Source organism: Gorilla gorilla, chromosome 5 (genome assembly GCF_029281585.2).
Source record: "Gorilla gorilla gorilla isolate KB3781 chromosome 5, NHGRI_mGorGor1-v2.1_pri, whole genome shotgun sequence".
In the NCBI taxonomy this organism is placed as follows: Eukaryota; Metazoa; Chordata; class Mammalia; order Primates; family Hominidae; genus Gorilla; species Gorilla gorilla.
The window spans coordinates 123673563-123693019 of record NC_073229.2 but is presented as its reverse complement, the minus strand read 5'-3'; the positions used below and the strand labels follow the sequence as shown (position 1 = coordinate 123693019).

Below are 19457 nucleotides of genomic sequence, written 5' to 3'. Positions count from 1 at the left end.
TTGGATTCACTTCAACCACATTGTGCCATTATAATACCTTATTGGCCGGGTGTGGTGGCTCACACCTATAATCCCAGCACTTTGGGAGGCCGAGGCGGGCAGACTGCCTGAGCTCAGGAGTTCGAGAACAGCCTGGGCAACACAGTGAAACCCTATCTCTACTAAAATACAAAAAATTAGCCAGGTGTGGCCAGGCGTGGTGGCTCACACCTGTAATCCCAGCACTTTGGGAGGCCGAGGTGCGCAGATCACCTGAGGTCAGGAGTTTGAGACCAGCCTGGCCAACATGGAGAAACCCCATCTCTACTAAAAAATACAAAATTAGCCAGGCGTGGTGGCAGGTGCCTGTAATCCCAGCTACTCGGGAGGCTGAGTCAGGAGAACTGCTTGAACCCGGGAGGCGGAGGTTGTGGTGAGCTGAGATCGCGCCATTGCACTCCAGCCTGGGCAACAAGAATGAAACTTCACCTCAAAAAAAAAAAAAAAAAATTAACCAGTTGTGGCAGTGTGCACCTGTATTCCCAGCTACTTGGGAGGCTGAGGCAGGAGAATTGTTTGAACCCGGGAGGCGGAGGTTGCAGTGAGCTGAGATGGAGCCACTGCACTCCAGCCTGGGCAACAGAGCGAGACTGTCTCAAAAATAATAATAATAATAACTTATTAAAATTTCTCTTTTTCTTCTTATCCTTTGCTCCTGGAGAAACTTGTAGCATTAAAAAGTGGTAGTGATAAAATTATATTTTTCCATTAATAAATTGCTATTTTTGGGGGCACCGAAAAATGTTTTTTACTGGATGGTAGGATAAGCATTCAATTTTTTGTGTCTAATCATACAAAATTTCTCATAGATTAGCTGCTGATCCTACCTCTATCCAGTATTTCTATGGCATACACATTCTAGATAGCAAAAGGGCACATTATCTCAGAATCCAAGAAACCCCACTGAGATCATAAGCACAGAAGAAAGATTATGTGAATGAAAGAAACCTGAGATATTTTGATTAATTTAGAACTCTGAGGCTATCCACTGTTGCCAGTTTTTTCAGGACATCTTTCTCCTATTCCATTATGAAAGAGATGTAGAGTACATATAGCATTTAAAAATATAATCTGGCTTTTCTCATACATATCTGAAACTTTTGATCTACCCTTATATTATCAAAGTAAAAGTGATATTCTCCCATTACTGAAATAAACAGACATTTATTAAATGATGTAGTAAATCATATGCTGTATATTCACATTTTGAGGTCTCTGATACTACAGACCTTAATAATGGTTTTACTCATAAGAGTTTTGTTGGCATAAGGCCAGGTGCTGTGGCTCACGCCTGTAGTCCCAACACTTTGGGAGGCCAAGGCAGGGTGATTGCTTGAACCCAGGAGTTTGAGACCAGCCTGGGAAACATGGTGAAACCCCACTTCTACAAAAAATAGAAAAATTAGCTGGCTGTGGTGGTATGTGCCTGTTGTCCTAGCTACTCAGGTGAGCTTCCCAGGAGGTCAAGCTGCAGTGAGCTGTGATCATGCCACTGCACTCCAGCCAGGAGACAGAGTGAGACCCTGTCTTAAAAAAAAAAAAAATTGTTGTATAAGTCAGTGCAGTTTAAAAAGTATAATTTGTCCAGAAGCAGAGGTTGCAGTGAGTGGAGATAGCACCACTGCACTCCACCCTGGGAGAAAGAGCGAGACCCTGTCTCAAAAAAAAAAAAAAAAAAAAAAAGGCTAGGTGTGGTGGCTCACGCCTGTAATCCCAGCACTTTGGGAGGCTGAGGTGGGCAGATCACAAGGTCAGGAGATCGTGACTATCCTGGCTAACACGGTGAAACCCCGTCTCTACTAAAAATACAAAAAAAATTATCTAGGCATGGTGGCGGGTGCCTGTAATCCCAGCTACTCGGGAGGCTGAGGCAGGAGAATGGCGTGAACCCAGGAGGTGGAGCTTGGCAGTGAGCCAAGATCATGCCACTGCACTTCAGCCTGGGCAGCAGAGTGAGACTCCGTCTCAAAAAAAAAAAAAAAAAAACCCATATATATATATATATATACACACACATAAAATTTGTTAAATCTTTGTATCAGAATGACAACTAAAATTGTGTAAGTTTGATCTAATATAGAAGATACATTATTCTAATTTATTAACCCTTTGTTTATTTGGGTAAATAGAATACATTATCAAGTTTTTTTCTTAAAAAAAAAAAAAAAAGGGTACCAGGAATCCAAAGGTATATAGTCTTGTTCAAGTGTAGCCAAGTGGGGACAACAGTCCCTGTCCCATGCATACAAAAGGTAAAAATAAGTGCTTACCTACCAAACATATTAAATAAAATTGTCAACAATACTGTTAAAGCCTATTGTGTTCCTCTCCCTTCCCCCATTGGAAACCATTCAGAAGTAGATATTTTTATAATTTATTTATACTTACACTATATATGTCCATATGCCTAAACAATAATATGATATTTTGTATGTTTAAAAACTATACTGGCCAGGCATGGTGTCTCATGCCTGTAATTCCAGTGCTTTGGGAGGCAGAAGCAGTAGGATCAGTTGAGGCTAGGAGTTCGAGACTAACCTGGACAACATAGCGAGACCCTGTCTCTACAGAAAGTGAAAAAACTATCCAGGTGTGGTGGTGCGTGCCTGTAGTCCCAGCTATTCTGGAGGCTGAGGTGGGAGGATTGCTTCAGCCCAGGAGGTATAGGTTGCAATGAGCTGTGATGTTGCCACTGCATTTCAGCCTGGGTAACAGTGAAAAAGCTTGTCTTAAAAAACAAACAAACAAAAAAACAAAACTATACAGTATATGTTTCTGTAATTTGCTTTTTTCCCTCAACATTGTAACAGTCATCCATGTTAATACATGTACCTCTGATTTTTCCATTTTCACTAATCCTGTCATCAGGTGTGTCTAACTGGCCATTAAACCTATCTACCTTCTATTGGGTGTTTAATTTCAGTTACTGTAATTTTGTTATCTAAGTTACTGAATATATTGATCACAGTTATTTTAAAGTCTGTGTCTGAAAACTCCAATCTGCAGATCTTCTGTGGATTTGTTTCTCTTGTCTTGTTTTTCCATTATTTCTCAATCATAAGGTCCTATTGACTGCCGTGCCTATTAATTTTTGATAGAATACCTGAAATTGTATGTGAAAAATTGTGAGGAAAATTTGTGGCTCTAGCTCAGGGATCTACAAATCATGCCCCATGGACCAAATCTGACCTACTACCTGTTTTTGTCTGCCTTTAAGAATGTTTGCTGTATGTTTAAATGATTGAAAAATAATCAAATGAAGAATAATATTTGGCAACACATGAAACATAAAATTCAAACCTAAGTGGCCATAAGTAGAGTTACTGGAATAGTCACATTATGTATTGTCTGTGGCTGCTTTTGTGCTGCAACAGCAGAGTTGAGCAGTTGCAACAGAAACCTAATTGGCCACAAGACTAAAAGATTGATTATTGCCAACCTCTGTTCTAGCTAGATAATGGTATCTTTCTCTAGAGAGGATTTACTTCTGGTAGGCCCTTAAGATATTAGGAAGATCACCTTAATTCATTCAGGGATTTAGTTGATTCAAAGCTTGTTTTGAGTTCTTGTGGGGGTTGTGAATTTCTGGTTCAACTCTACTTCTAGGGCATAGCCTTTTCAGGATTCCGACTAAAAGCCTGATGTATTTACCCACAATCCTATTCCTTGATGGGCCCAGTACTTCAATGTTGGTTCATTGTCTACAACCTTCCTTATCCCTGAGATTATGGCTCTTATATATGTGTATGTGTGTGTGTGTGTATATATATATATCTTGACCTCAGTCAAGACACAGAACATTTCCATCACCCTAGAAAGTTCTCTCCTTGCCTTCATATATGTGTGTGTATATGTGTACATATATGTATACATATATGTATACATGTGTGTATATACACACATATGTACATATGTATATATGCATATATGTATATATGTACATATGTATATATGTGTGTATATATACACACATATGTATATATACACACGTATATATATACACACACATACACACTGACAGAAATATATATATTTCTGACATTGTCCTTATAGGTACTACAAGAATGACTGCATGAGTGAGTCTAAAAATACATGGGTCTAAAGAGGCACAGACAAGAGAAAACAGGTTTATTTTGCCACCAGTGCATTAGCACACTAATTAAGTGTAGGACTTAACATTCCAAAGGAACATACCCATGCTAGTGGGAGTCATTTACATTTAGGCATTTCTGTTTTCATTATTTTTAAACTGAGGTATAATCACTTACCAAAAATGTACATTTAAGTGTTCAATGTGTTTTGACAAATGTATATACCTATGTACCAATACCTCAGTCAAGATACAGAACATTTCCATCACCCTAGAAAGTTCTCTCCTTGCCTTTTTTGTTTTTTTGTTTTTCAATTTTGTTGTTGTTGTTGTTCCGAGACAGGGTCTCACTCTGTCACCCAGGCTGGAGTGCAGTGGTGTGATCTTCCAGTGTTTAAGTGATCCTCCTGCTTTAGCCCCCCAAGTGGCTGGGACCACAGGCACGTGCCACCATGCCTGGCTATTTTTTTGTATTTTTTTTGTAGAGACTGGGTTTCACCATGTTGCCCGGGTTGGTCTTGAACTCCTGAGCTCAAGCGATCTGCCTGCCTAGGCATCCCAAAGTTCTGGGATTACAGGCCTGAGCCACCCTCCTTGCCTTTTCCAGTTAATCTTCTTCCCTCTAGAACAGCAACCACTGTTCTGATTATCCCCATAATAATCATAATTTTTATTTTATTTATTTATTTTGTGTGTGTGTGTGAGATGGAGTCTCACACTGTCACCAGGCTGGAGTGCAGTGATGCAATCTTGGCTCACTGCAACCTCCGCCTCCCGGATTCAAGTGATTCTCCTGCTTCAGCCTCCCGAGTAGCTGGGACTACAGGCACCCGCCACCACGCCTGGCTGATTTTTTGTATTTTAGTAGAGATGGGGGGTGGTTTCACCATGTTGGCCAGGATGGTCTTGATCTCCTGACCTCATGATCCACCCTCCTCGGCCTCCCAAAGTGCTGGGATTATAGGCATGAGCCACCACAACTGGCCCAATTTTAATTTTTTAAATTGCAAATTTCATCACTACCATGCTGGTCATAATACTGCTATAAATCTTTAGAAGCTGTTAATGTATTTTCATTGTTCAAATTTCACCTACTTCTCTGGATCCCAGATTAATTGATTTTTTTTTAAGGCCACATCTGCGTGTTAATCTGCAGGTCTAGCTCATAGCCCCTTTGATGAATAGAAGGTATACTAACACAAATGTCATACATGAATAGGTAGTATAAGTAACCTGGTATTTTAGAATACTATTGAATGATACTAAGCTACTTAATAATTAATTCATAGAATCCCGACCCTTATATTTCCATGGCAAGTAACATGCATTATCTCAGGGGAGAGCGCCATTTTCAATTTACAGATGAGAAAATGATTCAACAACTAATTGACTTATACAAAAATCCCCTTACCATAACCAGTGGTGCCAGGACTAGATTTTTAATATTTTGCTCATTCCACTATCCTAGGCTGCATGTACACAAGGAAAGAGCCAACTTGTATTCCAAAAATTCAATTTCCTTGTTTCTTCTCTGAAAATTCACAGGTTACCCATTCTTTCCATCCTCTGGCATAGTGTTGAGCACTGAAAACATACATCAAATAGTGCTATAAACATTTTTTTTTTTGAGATGGAGTCTCACTCTGTTGCCAGATTGGAGTGCAGTGGTGCGATCTCGGCTCACTGCAACCTCCACTTCCCAGGTTCAAGCGATTCTCCTGCCTTAGCCTTCCAAGTAGCTGGGACTATAGGAGTGTGCCACCATGCCCAGCTAATTTTTGTATTTTTAGTAGTGACAGGGTTTCACCATGTTGGCCAGGATGGTCTTGATCTCCTGACCTCGTGATCCACCTGCCTTGGCCTCCCAAAGTGCTGGGATTACAGGCGTGAGCCACCACGCCTGGCCGCTATAAACATTTTCTGTATTTTATAACAGAAGATTGATAGAAATTTAGAGATAAATAATTAAATGGCTATTCACCATACAATTTAGACTCTACACCTATGTAAAAGACTGTGTTGCTTTTGAGTAAGATGAAAAGAGGCTCTTAGTTTTGCTATCCTGCCTTTACTGACAGTAATTACAAGAAATTCTTAAATAGACATATAAAAATGTAATATATATGAAACATTGGATTATACATTTATCAATCCATTTTTTCATTCATCTACACACCTGTGAAAGCCCAGAGATATTGCTGTGTCCAGGGCCTTCTTGCTTCTCACTCCGGCTAAATAAGAAAACACTAGCTGTCAGATTTGGATGGTTTTACTTCATTGTACTTCTCTTTGAAGTCTCTTGGATTCATCTGTAGAGCTTCACCTACTTCATCCACTGAAAGAAAATGTTAAGAATTTCAGTTAGATTTTAGATATAGTAAATTATTTATATGTTTTTTAATAAATTAATTTAAGACACATGTCACTTACATGGTACATTGATAGACTCAGGGATTTTTTGATACTCCAGAATTTCCCATATCTCTCTAACATCAATTAACATAATATTTTTAGAATTCAACAGGTTTTTAAGTTCCTTATAAGTGACATCTTTAGAAATAGCAGTATAAAAATTGTGGCGGTTTCCCTTTATTGACGTCAAACCTGGAAAAAATAAACAATTTAGGCAACTTCAAAGTGATATCACTATTAACAGCTGGAAAGAATAGGTTAAAAGAATTTCCCCCTGGTTCCAGTCAGTTAACTATAGTTAATTTTTTTGCTTTAATAAACTATGTATTCTAGGTATGTATTTTGCACAGTGACATAATAAATACATATTTGGCCTCTGCTCCTGGTTCCTGATACAAAAGCTCCTAAAACCCTTATAATTTCCTGAGTGATGGGGGTGGGGGGGGGGGTGCTAGCAGCATCTTTTGTTTTAATGAATTTCATTTTTTACTCCACTTCCTGACACAGAGCTCCCAAATCCCTTGGAATTTCCTGGGTGATAGATTCTTTTGTTCTAATGAAGTGACTCTTGGTAGGTTCATGGATAGCTTCAGGATAGGGGCTGGTCACCAGAAAGACCCAGCTATGATTAGAAGCTTGGAACTCAGCCCCATTCTCATCCTCCAGGAGGTAAGAGCAGCTGGAGACTCAGTTAATAACTGATCACTACATGATGAAGTTTCCATAAATATCTCTGATGGGGTTCAGAGAGCTTCTGGTTGGTGAACACATTCAAGTGCTGGGAGGATAACACACCCCAACCCCATAGGGACAGAAGCTCCTGTGCATGGGACCCTTCTAGACTTCCCACTAGGTACGTCTTCATCTGGCTGTTTATCTGTATTTTTTATTATATTCTTTCAAATAGATCAATAAATTTGTTTCTCTGACTTCTTTGAGCAGTTCTAGCAAAGTATCAAACCCAAGGAAGGGGTTAAGAGAACCCCCGATTTACAGCTAGTTGGTCAGAAGAGTGGGAGGCCTGGACTTGTGACTGGCATCTGAGGTAGGGGCAGTCTTGTGGGACTGAACCCTTAGGCTGTGAGGTCTGTGCTAACTCTGGGTAGTTAGTTCAAAATAAAATTTTAGAACATCCAGTTAGTGTCCACAGAGAACTGGAGAATTACTTGGTTTTGGAAAACTCACACATCTGATGTCAAAAGTGTTGTGAGAGTACAGAAAAGAATTTTTCAGCCAGGCATGGTGGCTTATGCCTGTAATCCCAGCACTTTGGGAGGCTGAGGTAGGAGGATCTCTTCAGCCCGGAGGTGGGGTTGCAGTGAACCAAGATCACATCACTGCACTCCAGCCTGGAGGATACAGTGAGAACCTGTCTCAAAAAAAAAAAAAAAAAAAGGCCAGGTGTGGTGGCTCACGCCTGTAATCCCAGCATTTTGGGAGGCCGAGGCGGGTGGATCGCCTGAGGTCAGGAGTTCAAGACCAGCCTGACCAACGTGGTGAAACCCCATCTCCACTAAAAATACAAAAATTAGGTGTGGTGGCAGGTGCCTGTAATCCCAGCTACTCGGGAGGCTGAGGCAGGAGAATTGCTTGAACCTAGGGGGCAGAGGTTGCAGTGAGCTGAGATCATGCCATTGCACTCCAGCCTGGCAACAGAGCAAAACTCCATCTCAAAAGAAGAGAAAGGAGTTTTTCCATGTATGCATGTATCCTGACACTGAGCATCAGGATGCAGCCTGTGCTGCCCTGAATGTTTGATATGGGCCTTGTGTCAGTTCCATATTTTACTCTTTTCAAGCCCCTTCATTGGTGGGAGCTTGTAAATACACATTCAGCATCTGGTAAGTGAATTATGGAAATAATCTGTAAATCTTAATCCAAGTTACAATATTAAGAAAATTTTAATTTCATTTCCCCTTGCAAGCAAAGATATTAAGCCATAGATTAGATGTGGGGACCTTACATTTTATACTACACTTGTAAGTACTTAATGGCACTGTTTTTTTGTTTTGTTTTGTTTTGTTTTTTTTTGAGACGGAGTCTGGCTCTGTCGCCAGGCTGGAGTGCAATGGCACAATCTTGGCTCACTGCAACCTCCGCCTCTTGGGTTCAAGCAATTCTTCTGCCTCAGCCTCCTGAGTAGCTGGGACTAGAGGTGCATGCCACCATGCCCAGCTAATTTTTGTATTTTTAGTAGAGACGGGGTTTCACCATGTTGGTCAGGATGGTCTCGATCTCTTGACCTCGTGATCCACCTGCCTTAGCCTCCCAAAGTGCTGGGATTACAGGCGTGAGCCACTGCGCCCGGCCTGACACTGTTTCTATCTCTTAAATACAGTCGCCTTTTGGTATCTGAAGGGGATTGGTTCCAGTACTCCCTTGGATACCAAAGTCTGTGGATGCTCAAGTCCCTTATATATAATGGCATAGCATTTGCATATAACTTATGCACATCTCCCGTGTACTTTAAATCATCTCATTTACTTATAATCCTTAGTACAATGTAAATGCTATGTAAGTAATTGTTATACTGTATTTTTGGGTTTTTGTTGTTGTTGCTGTTGTATTGTTATTTGGGGTTTTTCCTGAATATTTTCTCTCTAGTTGACTTGAATCCTCTGGTGTTGAACCTGCAGATGCAGAGTGCCAACATATTGTTACATAATATGGTATTGTAATATAATGTTGTAACATAATATGACAATTGTAACATAATATGGTATTGGAACCCATAAAATAAAATAAATCCATGGGTCCATACTGGTATAAGGATATAATTGAATAAATAACTGGGGAGAAGGGATTATCTTCCTTATATGGGAACTTCCAACTAATAAATATAGAAGGAATGATGGGAACAGAAAACCATTAGGAAAACACTCCAGTAATAATTGTTGCAGATAAAAACCATTGATGGATATAGATCTAGTGAGTGAAAGTGTGATGAGAAATGAGGTAATATCTTTCCATGAGATACTAATTACAAAGGGAGAAACCTGAAAGATACTACTTTAGTTATTCAAAGATAACTTCACTAGTAATAAGACATGTTGATAACATATGCCTCCTGATATGAGGCCCTGAGAAGAGTGCACAATATCACTTCCTTAGTATTCTTACAAAAAAAATTCATGTCCTGAATCTAATTAGAAGAAAACCTCAGACAAAAAAATCTACAAAGTAACTAGTACCCTTTTTAAAAGTGTCAATGTCAAGAAAGATTAAAGGCTGCGGATTAGTTAATAGTATTATATCAATATTAATTTCCTGATTTCAGTAATTGCACTATGTAAGATATTCATACTATGTGAAGTTGGTAAGCATAAAGGAAACTTTTACTTTTGCAACTTTTCTACAGGTCTAAAATTATTTTTTTAAAAAGAATATCCAAAAGATTTTTAAAATAACAAAAAAATTAATAATGTTCATATTTCACAACAAAATGACCACTATAAGAAAGGTAAATAAGGCCAGGTGCAGTGGCTCATGCCTGTAATCACAATACTTTGGGAGGCTGAGGTGGGAGGATCACCTGAGTCCAGGAGTTGGAGACAGCCTGGGCAACACAGTGAGACTCCATCTCTACTAAAAGTTTTTTAAAAAATTAGCCAGATGTGATGGCACCTGCCTGTAGTCCCAGCTACCAGGGAAGCTGAGGCAGGATGATCATTTGAGCCCACGAGGTGGAGGCTGCAGTAAGGCTGTGATGGCACCACTGCACTCCACCAGCCTAAGTGACAGAGTGAGACTTTGTCTCAAAAGAAAAAAAAAAAGAAAAAAAAGTAAAAAAGGTAAATTATACAGGTATGCTTCAAATTTTGTTTAAAGTATTAAATATAGTAAAATTGATTTAAGTAGTGTAGAGCTGGCATAAGAAAAGGTTTAAAAGTCTAAGTCCAGAAAAGAGACTTACAATATACTTTATATGAGAATTTAGTATCTGCTAACAGTGACATTGCAAATTAATAAGAAAATGACATTATATTTAATAAACAGGCCAACTAAGTAGGAGAAAACACTAAACTAAGCAGGCTGTTACCCCATTCCTTATGCTTAAATAAATTCCAAATATAAACCTAAAATCTAATTTTTTTTTTTTTTTTTGAGATGGAGTCTCGCTCTGTCACTCAGGCTGGAACGCAGTGGCGCAATCTCGGCTCACTGCAAGCTGTGCCTCCCGGGTTCACGCCATTCTCCTGCCTCAGCCTCCTGAGTAGCTGGGACTACAGGCACCCGCCACCACACCCGGCTAATTTTATGTATTTTTAGTAGAGATGGGGTTTCATCGTGTCAGCCAGGATGGTCTTGATCTCCTGACCTTGTGATCCGCCCACCTGGGCCTCCCAAAGTGCTGGGATTACAGGCGTGAGCCACAGCGCCCGGCCCTAAAATCTAATATCTTAAAAGTACTCATAGAAAACATGAGTAGATAATTTAAGTCTTAGGATAGGAAGGCCATTCTAAACATGACAAAAACCAGAAATCATAAAGGTTTGATCTCATAAAAATGCTAAAGTTATATATGGAAAAAGAACAATGAACATTTTGAATACAAGTAACAGGTAGGAAGAAAATTCTTGTAACATAGAAAAAAAAACAAAAGATTAGTGTTAATAAAATAGAGTTCATACAAATAACTAGGAAAAAGAAAAAAACCCCCATAGAAAAATGGTCAAAATATATGGACGTGGATTGACAGGAGAAATATAAATAGCCAATAAAATGTGAAAAGGTGCCCGATCTCACTACTAATTAAGGAAATACAAGATATAAACAAAATTTTGTTATTTTGTCAGGTTTGTAAAAATTAAAAGAATTTATAATATCAAATATTGGTGAGGGAAAGAGGAAATGGGTACTTTCATACATTGCTGGTAGTGTATAATGTCACAAACTTTTGAAGGGAAATTTAGCTGTAATAACATTTTAAGTATGTATATCCTTTTTACCTCACAATTTTAGTTTTAGGAATCTATCCTACAGGAATCTTAGTATGAGTTAATACAGATGTATATATATGCAATTATGTTTGTGGGTAGCATTCTTTGTAACATTAGAAAACTACAATAAGCTGGAAGTTCATCAATAAGGCAACTGTTATAAGTGGTACATTTATACAATGGGATATGCATTATTTAATGTAAGTTGTCCAAAATAGTATTGAATTTAAAAAACTAGTTGTTGAACATTATGTATAAACCTAAGGTTCCCAAACTTTCTGGGTTTACAATGCTTTTAATGCCTTGGTAATTTTTTGCAGGGCTCATAGGCCAAAAGAAATAAACAGCAGTTCCATGTATTAAGTAGTTAAGAAAAGCCAAAAGTAAGTTGCAAAAAAGGCGTATCTTCTATGAAAAACAAACACTCTTTTGTTTTATTTCTTTTTTTTTTTAAGACTAGTCAAGTGCAGTAGTGAGAAGGAGGGAAAGAGTAGAACAAGTTCGATCTGTAACTGACTGGACAATCAATTGAGGTAACTCACTACCTTCAGACCAGCCACACTTTTCTATTTTCATCTGTCATTTTCATGGCTAGGAAAGTAACATAAAAATGGACAAATAGCTATAAAGGTTTAAACGAACAGGTTTCCAGCTATTCCACTCTCATGTATATGCTCAAATGAAAACAGGGGCTCAAACAAATACTTGTACACTAATGCTTGTATTTATTCACAATAACCAAAAGGTGGAAACAACCCAAGTGTTCATCAACAGATTATGGATAAATAAAATGTGATGTATACATACAATGGAATATTAGTCATAAAAATGAAGTACTGACACGTGCTACAATATGGATACACCTTGAAAATATGCTGAGTGAAATAAGCCAGACGCAAAAGGACAAATATTATATGATTCCATTTATATGAAATATATAGAACAGGCAAATTCATAGAAAGTAGGTTAGAGGTTGTCAGGAGTTGGAGGGAGGAGGAATGGGGAGTTTTTGTTTGGGGTGATGAAAATTTTTGTACTGAAATAAAAAGTGTTGATGGTTGCACAACACTGTGAATATAATTAATGCTACTGAATTGTACATTCAAAATAGTTAAAATCACATTTTATACATATTTTACCACAATAAACAAAACTTAAAAATAAAAATATAGGTTTCCTCACCCCCTTCAGATTTGAAAAGTTGATTCACTGTGTCTACAACATTAGATCTTAACCTGGAATCAAACTGTTTCTCATCCAGCTAGCTGTTTTCTGAATTCACAGAATATAAAGAGCCAGCAGGCTGAATTAATGCTCATTACTGCTTCTCATTGTTAGGAACTAGAAAACTATGGTAATTTTATAATTTATGTTAAACTCAAGATTCTGGCTCTTAGCCACTGTGAAAGACAGTGACAGCAAGTAACTTCTTTAACTGGATCAAATAGTTATGTTTTTCTTGTAGTCATCTAACTGATATTTAACTTTCTATAATTCAATTATACTCCTATTGGGAGGTGGAGGATGGGGGAAATAACCAGTGAACACTAGAACCAGTGAACACTCAGTGAGCAAAAGCCTGAAATAAGCCTATTTGTTTGATGAGGCTCAGCTCCCCCAAGCCTCTCATGATATGAGCCTCTATTGCATACTAATTATTTAAAGCCAATAGTGTGTGTTTTTATGTACAGCATGTGCTCCACTTGCAAATCAACCACTTCATCTTGTGCTCAAAGAAACACTAATCTGTTCCTATATTGAAGAAAAACTGGTTATTTGGGATGTACTGAGAGATGATGTGTGGTTCTCTAGAGGGATTTTCAAGAGTAATACAGACTGCACCTGATTTTTACCTTTTCAGCCTAACCTTTGAATAACCTCCAGTTTTGTGGTTTCCACATTAGTAAACCTAACATCACCTGGATGTCACTGCAGCATTACATCACAGGATAGAATCCAAGCTCCTTAGTATGTTCCTTAATGCCTTTCAACAACCCCTTACCAGCACAGTTTACCAAACCCACTCCTCCCTTCATTTCTCCTCTTAGGCCCCAATTGCCCTATCCTCCAGCTACATCAAAAGTATATGTGTGCTCCTTGGCTGGGCACAGTGGCTCACGCCTGTAATCCCAGAACTTTGGGAGGCCGAGGCGGGCGGATCACGAGGTCAGGAGTTCGAGACCAGCCTGACCAACATGGTGAAATTCCTGCCTCTACTAAAAATACAAAAATTAGCTGGGTGTGGTGGCATGTGCCTGTAATCCCAGCTACTCAGGAGGCTGAGACAGGAGAATCACTTGAACCCACGAGGCAGAGGTTGCAGTGAACGGAGACTGCGCCACTGCACTCCAGCCTGGGCAACAGAGTGAGACTCCATCTCAAAAAAAAAAAAAAACTATATGTGTGCTCTAAATACAGTTTTATAATGAAAACAGAAGGGATTTTAGAGTCAGATAAACCTAGAGTCACATTCTGGCTTACCCACTTATCCCTGTAACCCTACAGAAATTACTTAAAATTTGTAGGACTTAGTTTCTTATTTGTAAAATAGGAATATTATTATCATTTAAACCTATGAGCTTTAAGTAATGTATATACAGTGCAATCAATCAATATCTATTTCTGCCTTTCCTTCGTGATTTATACATACTGCCCATTCTGAAGGAAATACCTTTCTCCCTCATCTCTCTGTGGAACACTCTTACTCTCCTTTAAGACCCAGTTAAATGTCCCTTGCCACCTCCCCTTTAATCTAACAATTTTGCATCTAGATATCTATTTTAGTAAAATATTTGTACAAATACACAAAGTGGTATGTACAATGATAATTACTGAACAACTTTATAATAGCAAAAAAATTGGAAATCAAAATGTTCATCAATAGGTGACTGGTGAAATGGTGGAATATATGCAGCAGTTAAGAGAGTTACATGTGCCGCCATGGAAGGCTTCTGAATACCTGAGAAAAAATTGCAGAAAAGTATGCACAGATCACATTTGTATATACAGTATTTTTATGTACTTTTATTTATGTATATTCATAGACAAGTGTTTAGAAGGATGTGTATCAAGCCATGTCTGGGGAGAAGAGTGGGAAGGGGAGGATATATAAAGGAGCCATATGTTGTGTTTTGTTTTCATATGAGGATAGAATCATTTAATACTAGCATAATTTTTTTTTTTTTTTGAGATGGAGTCTTGTTCTGTCACCCAGGCTGGGGTACAATAGTGCAATCTTGGCTCACTGCAACCTCCGCCTCCCAGGTTCAAGCAATTCTCCTGCCTCAGCCTCCCGAGTACTGGGATTACAGGCATGTGCTACCACGCCTGGCTAATTTTTATATTTTTAGTAGAGGCAGGGTTTCACCATGTTGGCCAGGCTGGTCTCAAACTCCTGACATAAGGTGATCCACCCACCTTGGCCTCCCAAAGTGCTGGGATTACAGGCGTCAGCCACTGTGCCCAACCACTAGCGTAATTTTATATGTATATTTATTTATTTTGAGACAGGGTCTCGCTCTGGCGACCAGACTGAAGTGCAGTGGCATGATCTCCCAGGCTCAAGTAATCCTTCCACCTAAGTCTCCTTAGTAGCTGGGACTACAAGCGCTTGGCTGATTTTTGTATTACAGCATCATTTAAATGAAAAAGATACCTTTTTCTAATATTTTCTAGAACTCAGAGTCAGTTGTTCTTTTCCATTGCAGTGTCACTTGACTGGGCTGTGTGTGGTGATTACTTGTGTCTGCCTTCCCTAGAAATGGGTGAACTGAGCTGCAGAGGCCGTATCCCCAGCAGGAAGCCCGGCAGTTTAGGAGCTCAATAAATGATTGATTTTTCATGTTTGAGACAAAGTCTTGCTCTGTGGCCCAGGCTGGAGTGCAGTGGTGCAATAATGACTCACTGTATCCTAGACCTCCCAGACTTAAGCAAGTCCTCCCACCTCAGCCTCACTGGTAGCCGGGACTACATGTGTGTGCTACCATGCTGGGGTTTTTTTTTTTTCTTTTTTAGTAGAGATGGGGGTATCACTATGTTGCCCAGGCTGGTCTCGAACCCCTGGGCTCAAGCAGTCCTCCTGCCTTGGCCTCCCAAAATGCTGAGATTATAGGCGTGAGCCACCACGCCAGTCCCAGAGCTCAATAAATGATTCTTTTTTTAAAAGACAGGGTCTCACTTTGTCACCTGGGCTGGAGTGCAGTGATGTGATCTCGGCTCACTGCAGTCTCAACCTCCTGGGCTCAAGTGATCCTCCTGCCTCAGCCCTCCAGGTAGCTGGGACTACAGGTGTATGCCACGAAGAGCAGCTAATTTTTTCTACAGACAGGGTTTTGCCATGTTGGCCAGGCTGGTCTTGAACTTCTAAGTTCAAAAAGCTCAGCCTCCCAGTGCTAGGATTACAGGCAAGAGCCACCGCGCCCCACCAAATGATTCTTGAATAAAGGTGAAAGGAAACACTCTGTGGCCAGGAGCAGTAGCTCACACCTGTAATTCCAACACTGTGGGAGGCCGAGGCAGGAGGATCACTTGAGGCCAAGAGTTCGAGACCAGCCTGAGAAACATAGCTAAAACCCCATCTCTACAAAAACAAAACAAAACAAAATCAGCTGGGCCTGATGGCCTCCGCCTGTAGTCCTAGCTACTTGCAGACTGAGGGGAGGATCGCTTGAGCCAAGGAGTTTCAAGCTGCAGTGAGCTGTGATTGCAGCACTGCATTCCAGCCTGGGCGACAGAGCCAGACTCTGTTTCTTAAGAAAGAAAGAAAAAAAAAAAGGAGAAAAGAAAAAAAAATTGCATAGAAAAGCACATCTTAAACTACAGAGGACTTACCAACAGTTAAAATAGGTAGGTGGGGCTGGGGGTAAGCTGTGTTAATGCTGGGTCCCTGTAGCTGCATCCACAGATAAAAGTTGGTGCTGGAGAGGCAGCATGCAAAGCGAAAAGAAGGGACTGCTTTGAGTTCTAGACCCAACGCCTCCGGCAACCACCTTCACTTCTCTGGCTTCTGCTGGCTCATCGGTAAAATGAGGGGTGGTATTTTTATAGTTCTAACACGTTATAGTTCTAGGTGGCTGTTTCATGAAGCGCCGAGCGCTGCTCTGTAGCGGGTCACAAATGTAACTCGCAAGGCTGGGCTCGGCATTACGACTCTCGCCGGCAGGGAGTGGCCATCTTGCTCGCTCCTCTGAGTCGCGAAATTGGCTTTCATGTATTGCTCAGTCAAGCACCACTACCAATATAAACGCCCTCCCACACGACCTCGTTGGAGCAATGTTTACCTCTGTCCCCGCGTCCCCAGAGCGCCCACAGGTTCGGGTAGCCCGAAATCTTCCCCAGGTGGGTGTTACATCCCCAGGTGCCAAGAGTGATGGGTCTGACTTTTAACTGGAAGTCTAAAGAAGCAAGCACCCCCACCAATGTTAACCCTTGCCTGAAGTCTAAGGTTAGGCGCTCTCCCTTTCCCCAGGGACCACCAAGCTCACCGCAGAGCGCAGCCTCCGCGGACCCGAGGACCGCCCTGCGCGCAGTCTCGAGCAGCAACCAGGGTAGCACCATTGCGGGCCGGCGGCCGCCGCGCTAGTGACCACTTCCTCCTACTCCTTCTCCCCCTGCTCCGGCCTCCTGGCGCGCTGCTCCAGGCTCTCCGGCGCCCTCCAGCCAGGCACCGGCCGAACCGGGTAGTGCCGCAAGGTGTAATTACTGCTTTGAAACTTAAAAGGCATTTGGAAAGAAACTACGGGTTATGCTTACTTTTTTTGTTTTTGATTATTATTTTGTAGGAGACACAAAGTTTAAAAATAGAAAGCAGAAAGTGTGACACATTATTTAAAGAGTTAAAGGAAATAAACTTTTCCAATTTACCTTATAACATGATTTTCATACATTGGATTTGTTTAAAACAGACTGACTACATGAATAACTTTTCTAAGAATTGTTCCTAACTCTGATAGCTGGCTCAACTGATGTAGGCATTAAAATAACGTCATATTATCATCTTTCCTCCACGAATTGATGATATTTGACTATAGCTTTGTCAGGGTTATGTCCAACTATTGTATAATATGTGTCAGTTTCCTATTGCTACCGTAACAAATTACCCCAAATTTACTGGCTTAAAACAACACAAGTTTACTATATACAATTCTGTAGATTAGAAGTCTCACTTGGCTAAAATCAAGGTGTCAGCAAGCCTGTGTTTCTTCTGAGCTCCAGAGTAGAATTTCTTGACTTGTCTTTTCTGTCTTGTAGTGCTTGCCTGCATTCCTTGGCTCTCATGGCCTCCTTCTCCATCTTCAAAGCCAGCAGCTTTGAACTTCAAATCCCTGATTCTGACTCCTGCTTCTGTTATCACATCTCCTTCTCTTCCTCTGATTCTGCTGCCTCTCTTTTATAAGGACCTTTACATTCAGACCACAGAGATAATCCATGATAATCTTCTCATCTCAAGATACTTAATTTAATCACATCTTCGAAGTCCCTTTTTCCAGTTAAGGTAACACATTCACAAGTTTTGGGTTTGTAGAACATGAACATCTTTGGGGCAGGAGGTCATTATTAAGCCTACCACATAAAGTTTCTCATTATCTTATTTTTTATTTATTCTCAGGTTGGTTCCCAAACATAATAAAAGCTATATTTAACTGCAAATAGATTTACAGTTAAAAATTAAAATATTTGGCCAGGTGCTGTGGTTCCAACCTGTAGTCCCAGTTACTAGCAGGCTAAGGCAGGAGAGTCACCCGAACTCAGGAGTATGAGGCTACAGTGCACCATGATCACCTGGGTGACTGAGTGAGACCCTATCTCAAAAAAAAATTAAAATAGTCATGTTTAAATGGCATTATTAAAGTGTATGTCCAAGGAATCATTTCATTAAGCATTTACTTTTAAATTCTTCAGTTATCAATAATTTAATAAGCTATAAACCATTTCAGATTTCTAGACCAATGACATCATTTATAATTATTTTCCAAATAATTTGGAGCTTAACCATAGTCTCCGTGTAATTTATTTTGTGGATTCACTTTTAACTAAGATATCACTATATACTGTAGATTCATGTAGTCTCTGTGGCATCCTCATTCTAAATATACATCATAAATCACAGGTAGTATGAACACAAGATAGGGAAACAATGTACTTGGCCTCAGTGAATAATATTTAATCTGATTTCTGCTTTTGCAGGAGAAGTATTACTAAACAATTATTCTTTTAGGGCTCATAACTAATTATTATTTAAAAAACATTTTTATGTAGGACTTTTTTTTCTGAGGAGATAAATATGTCTTTCCATATATAGCACACTGCTAAACTTAGTTTAAGAGTCCTTGCAGCAAAAAGATCTTGTCAAAAGAGATTCTTGATCATTGTTTCTAGTTATCTTGATCATTGTGTCCAAGTTATTCCATCATTGTTAAGGAATAATTTAAGCAAGAACTAAAATTGATAAAAGAGGGAGAAATAGTTTTCACTTTTCTGAGAAAGATTTACTAGTGCTGAGTTGATATGAATCATTAATTCTCAAACAACTAATTTAATTTTTTGTTGTTACTCATGTGTTAGTGAAAGGCTATTGGAAAGAAGACTTTTTTCTTTTTCTTTTTCTTTTCTTTTCTTCTTTTTTTTTCTTTTTGAGGCAGAGTCTCACTCTGTTGCCCAGGCTGGAGTACAGTGACAAGATCTCGGCTCACTGCAACCTCTGGCTCCCGGGTTCAAGCAATTCTCCTGCCTCAGCCTCCCCAGTAGCCACCACGCCTGGCTAATTTTTGTATTTTTAGTAGAGACGAGGTTTCACCATGTTGGCCAGGCTGGTCTTGAACTCCTGACCTCAAGTGATCCACCCGCCTCGGCCTCCCAAAGTGCTGGGATTACAGGCGTGAGCCACCACGCCCGGCAGAAAGAAGACAATTTTTAAGAGACTTGGGATTTTTCCCTTTTCTTTTTATTTTATTTTATTTTTGACCAATAAAGTCATT

At 39.8% G+C, this 19457-nt stretch overlaps 1 protein-coding gene across 1 annotated transcript; it reads right to left on the bottom strand.

Annotated features, from left to right (window-relative positions):
• Window positions 1-625: 625 nt before the first annotated feature.
• LOC101126890 (thiosulfate sulfurtransferase like domain containing 3) lies at window positions 626-17772 on the bottom strand. Its single transcript, XM_063707334.1, has 5 exons — window positions 17738-17772; window positions 16965-17192; window positions 16312-16397; window positions 6560-6733; window positions 626-6464 (listed from the first exon to the last, which is right to left on the bottom strand). Exons 1-5 carry the CDS (start codon window positions 17770-17772, stop codon window positions 6376-6378), a joined length of 612 nt encoding a protein of 203 aa, XP_063563404.1. The 3' UTR covers window positions 626-6375.
• Window positions 17773-19457: the final 1685 nt, after the last annotated feature.

What these genes read in the sequence shown, in the direction of transcription:
- LOC101126890 (XM_063707334.1), bottom strand. Translation starts at nt 17,772, where the DNA reads ATGGAGAAGGAGGCCATGAGAGCCAAGGAATGCAG. An exon ending in ATGAGAGCCAAGGAATGCAG is followed by an intron (nt 17,193 to 17,737) that starts GCAAGCACTACA and finishes ATGCCTTTTAAG; the next exon opens with TTTCAAAGCAGTAATTACAC. An exon ending in TGAGTCTATCAATGTACCAT is followed by an intron (nt 6,465 to 6,559) that starts GTAAGTGACATG and finishes ATTTTCTTTCAG; the next exon opens with TGGATGAAGTAGGTGAAGCT.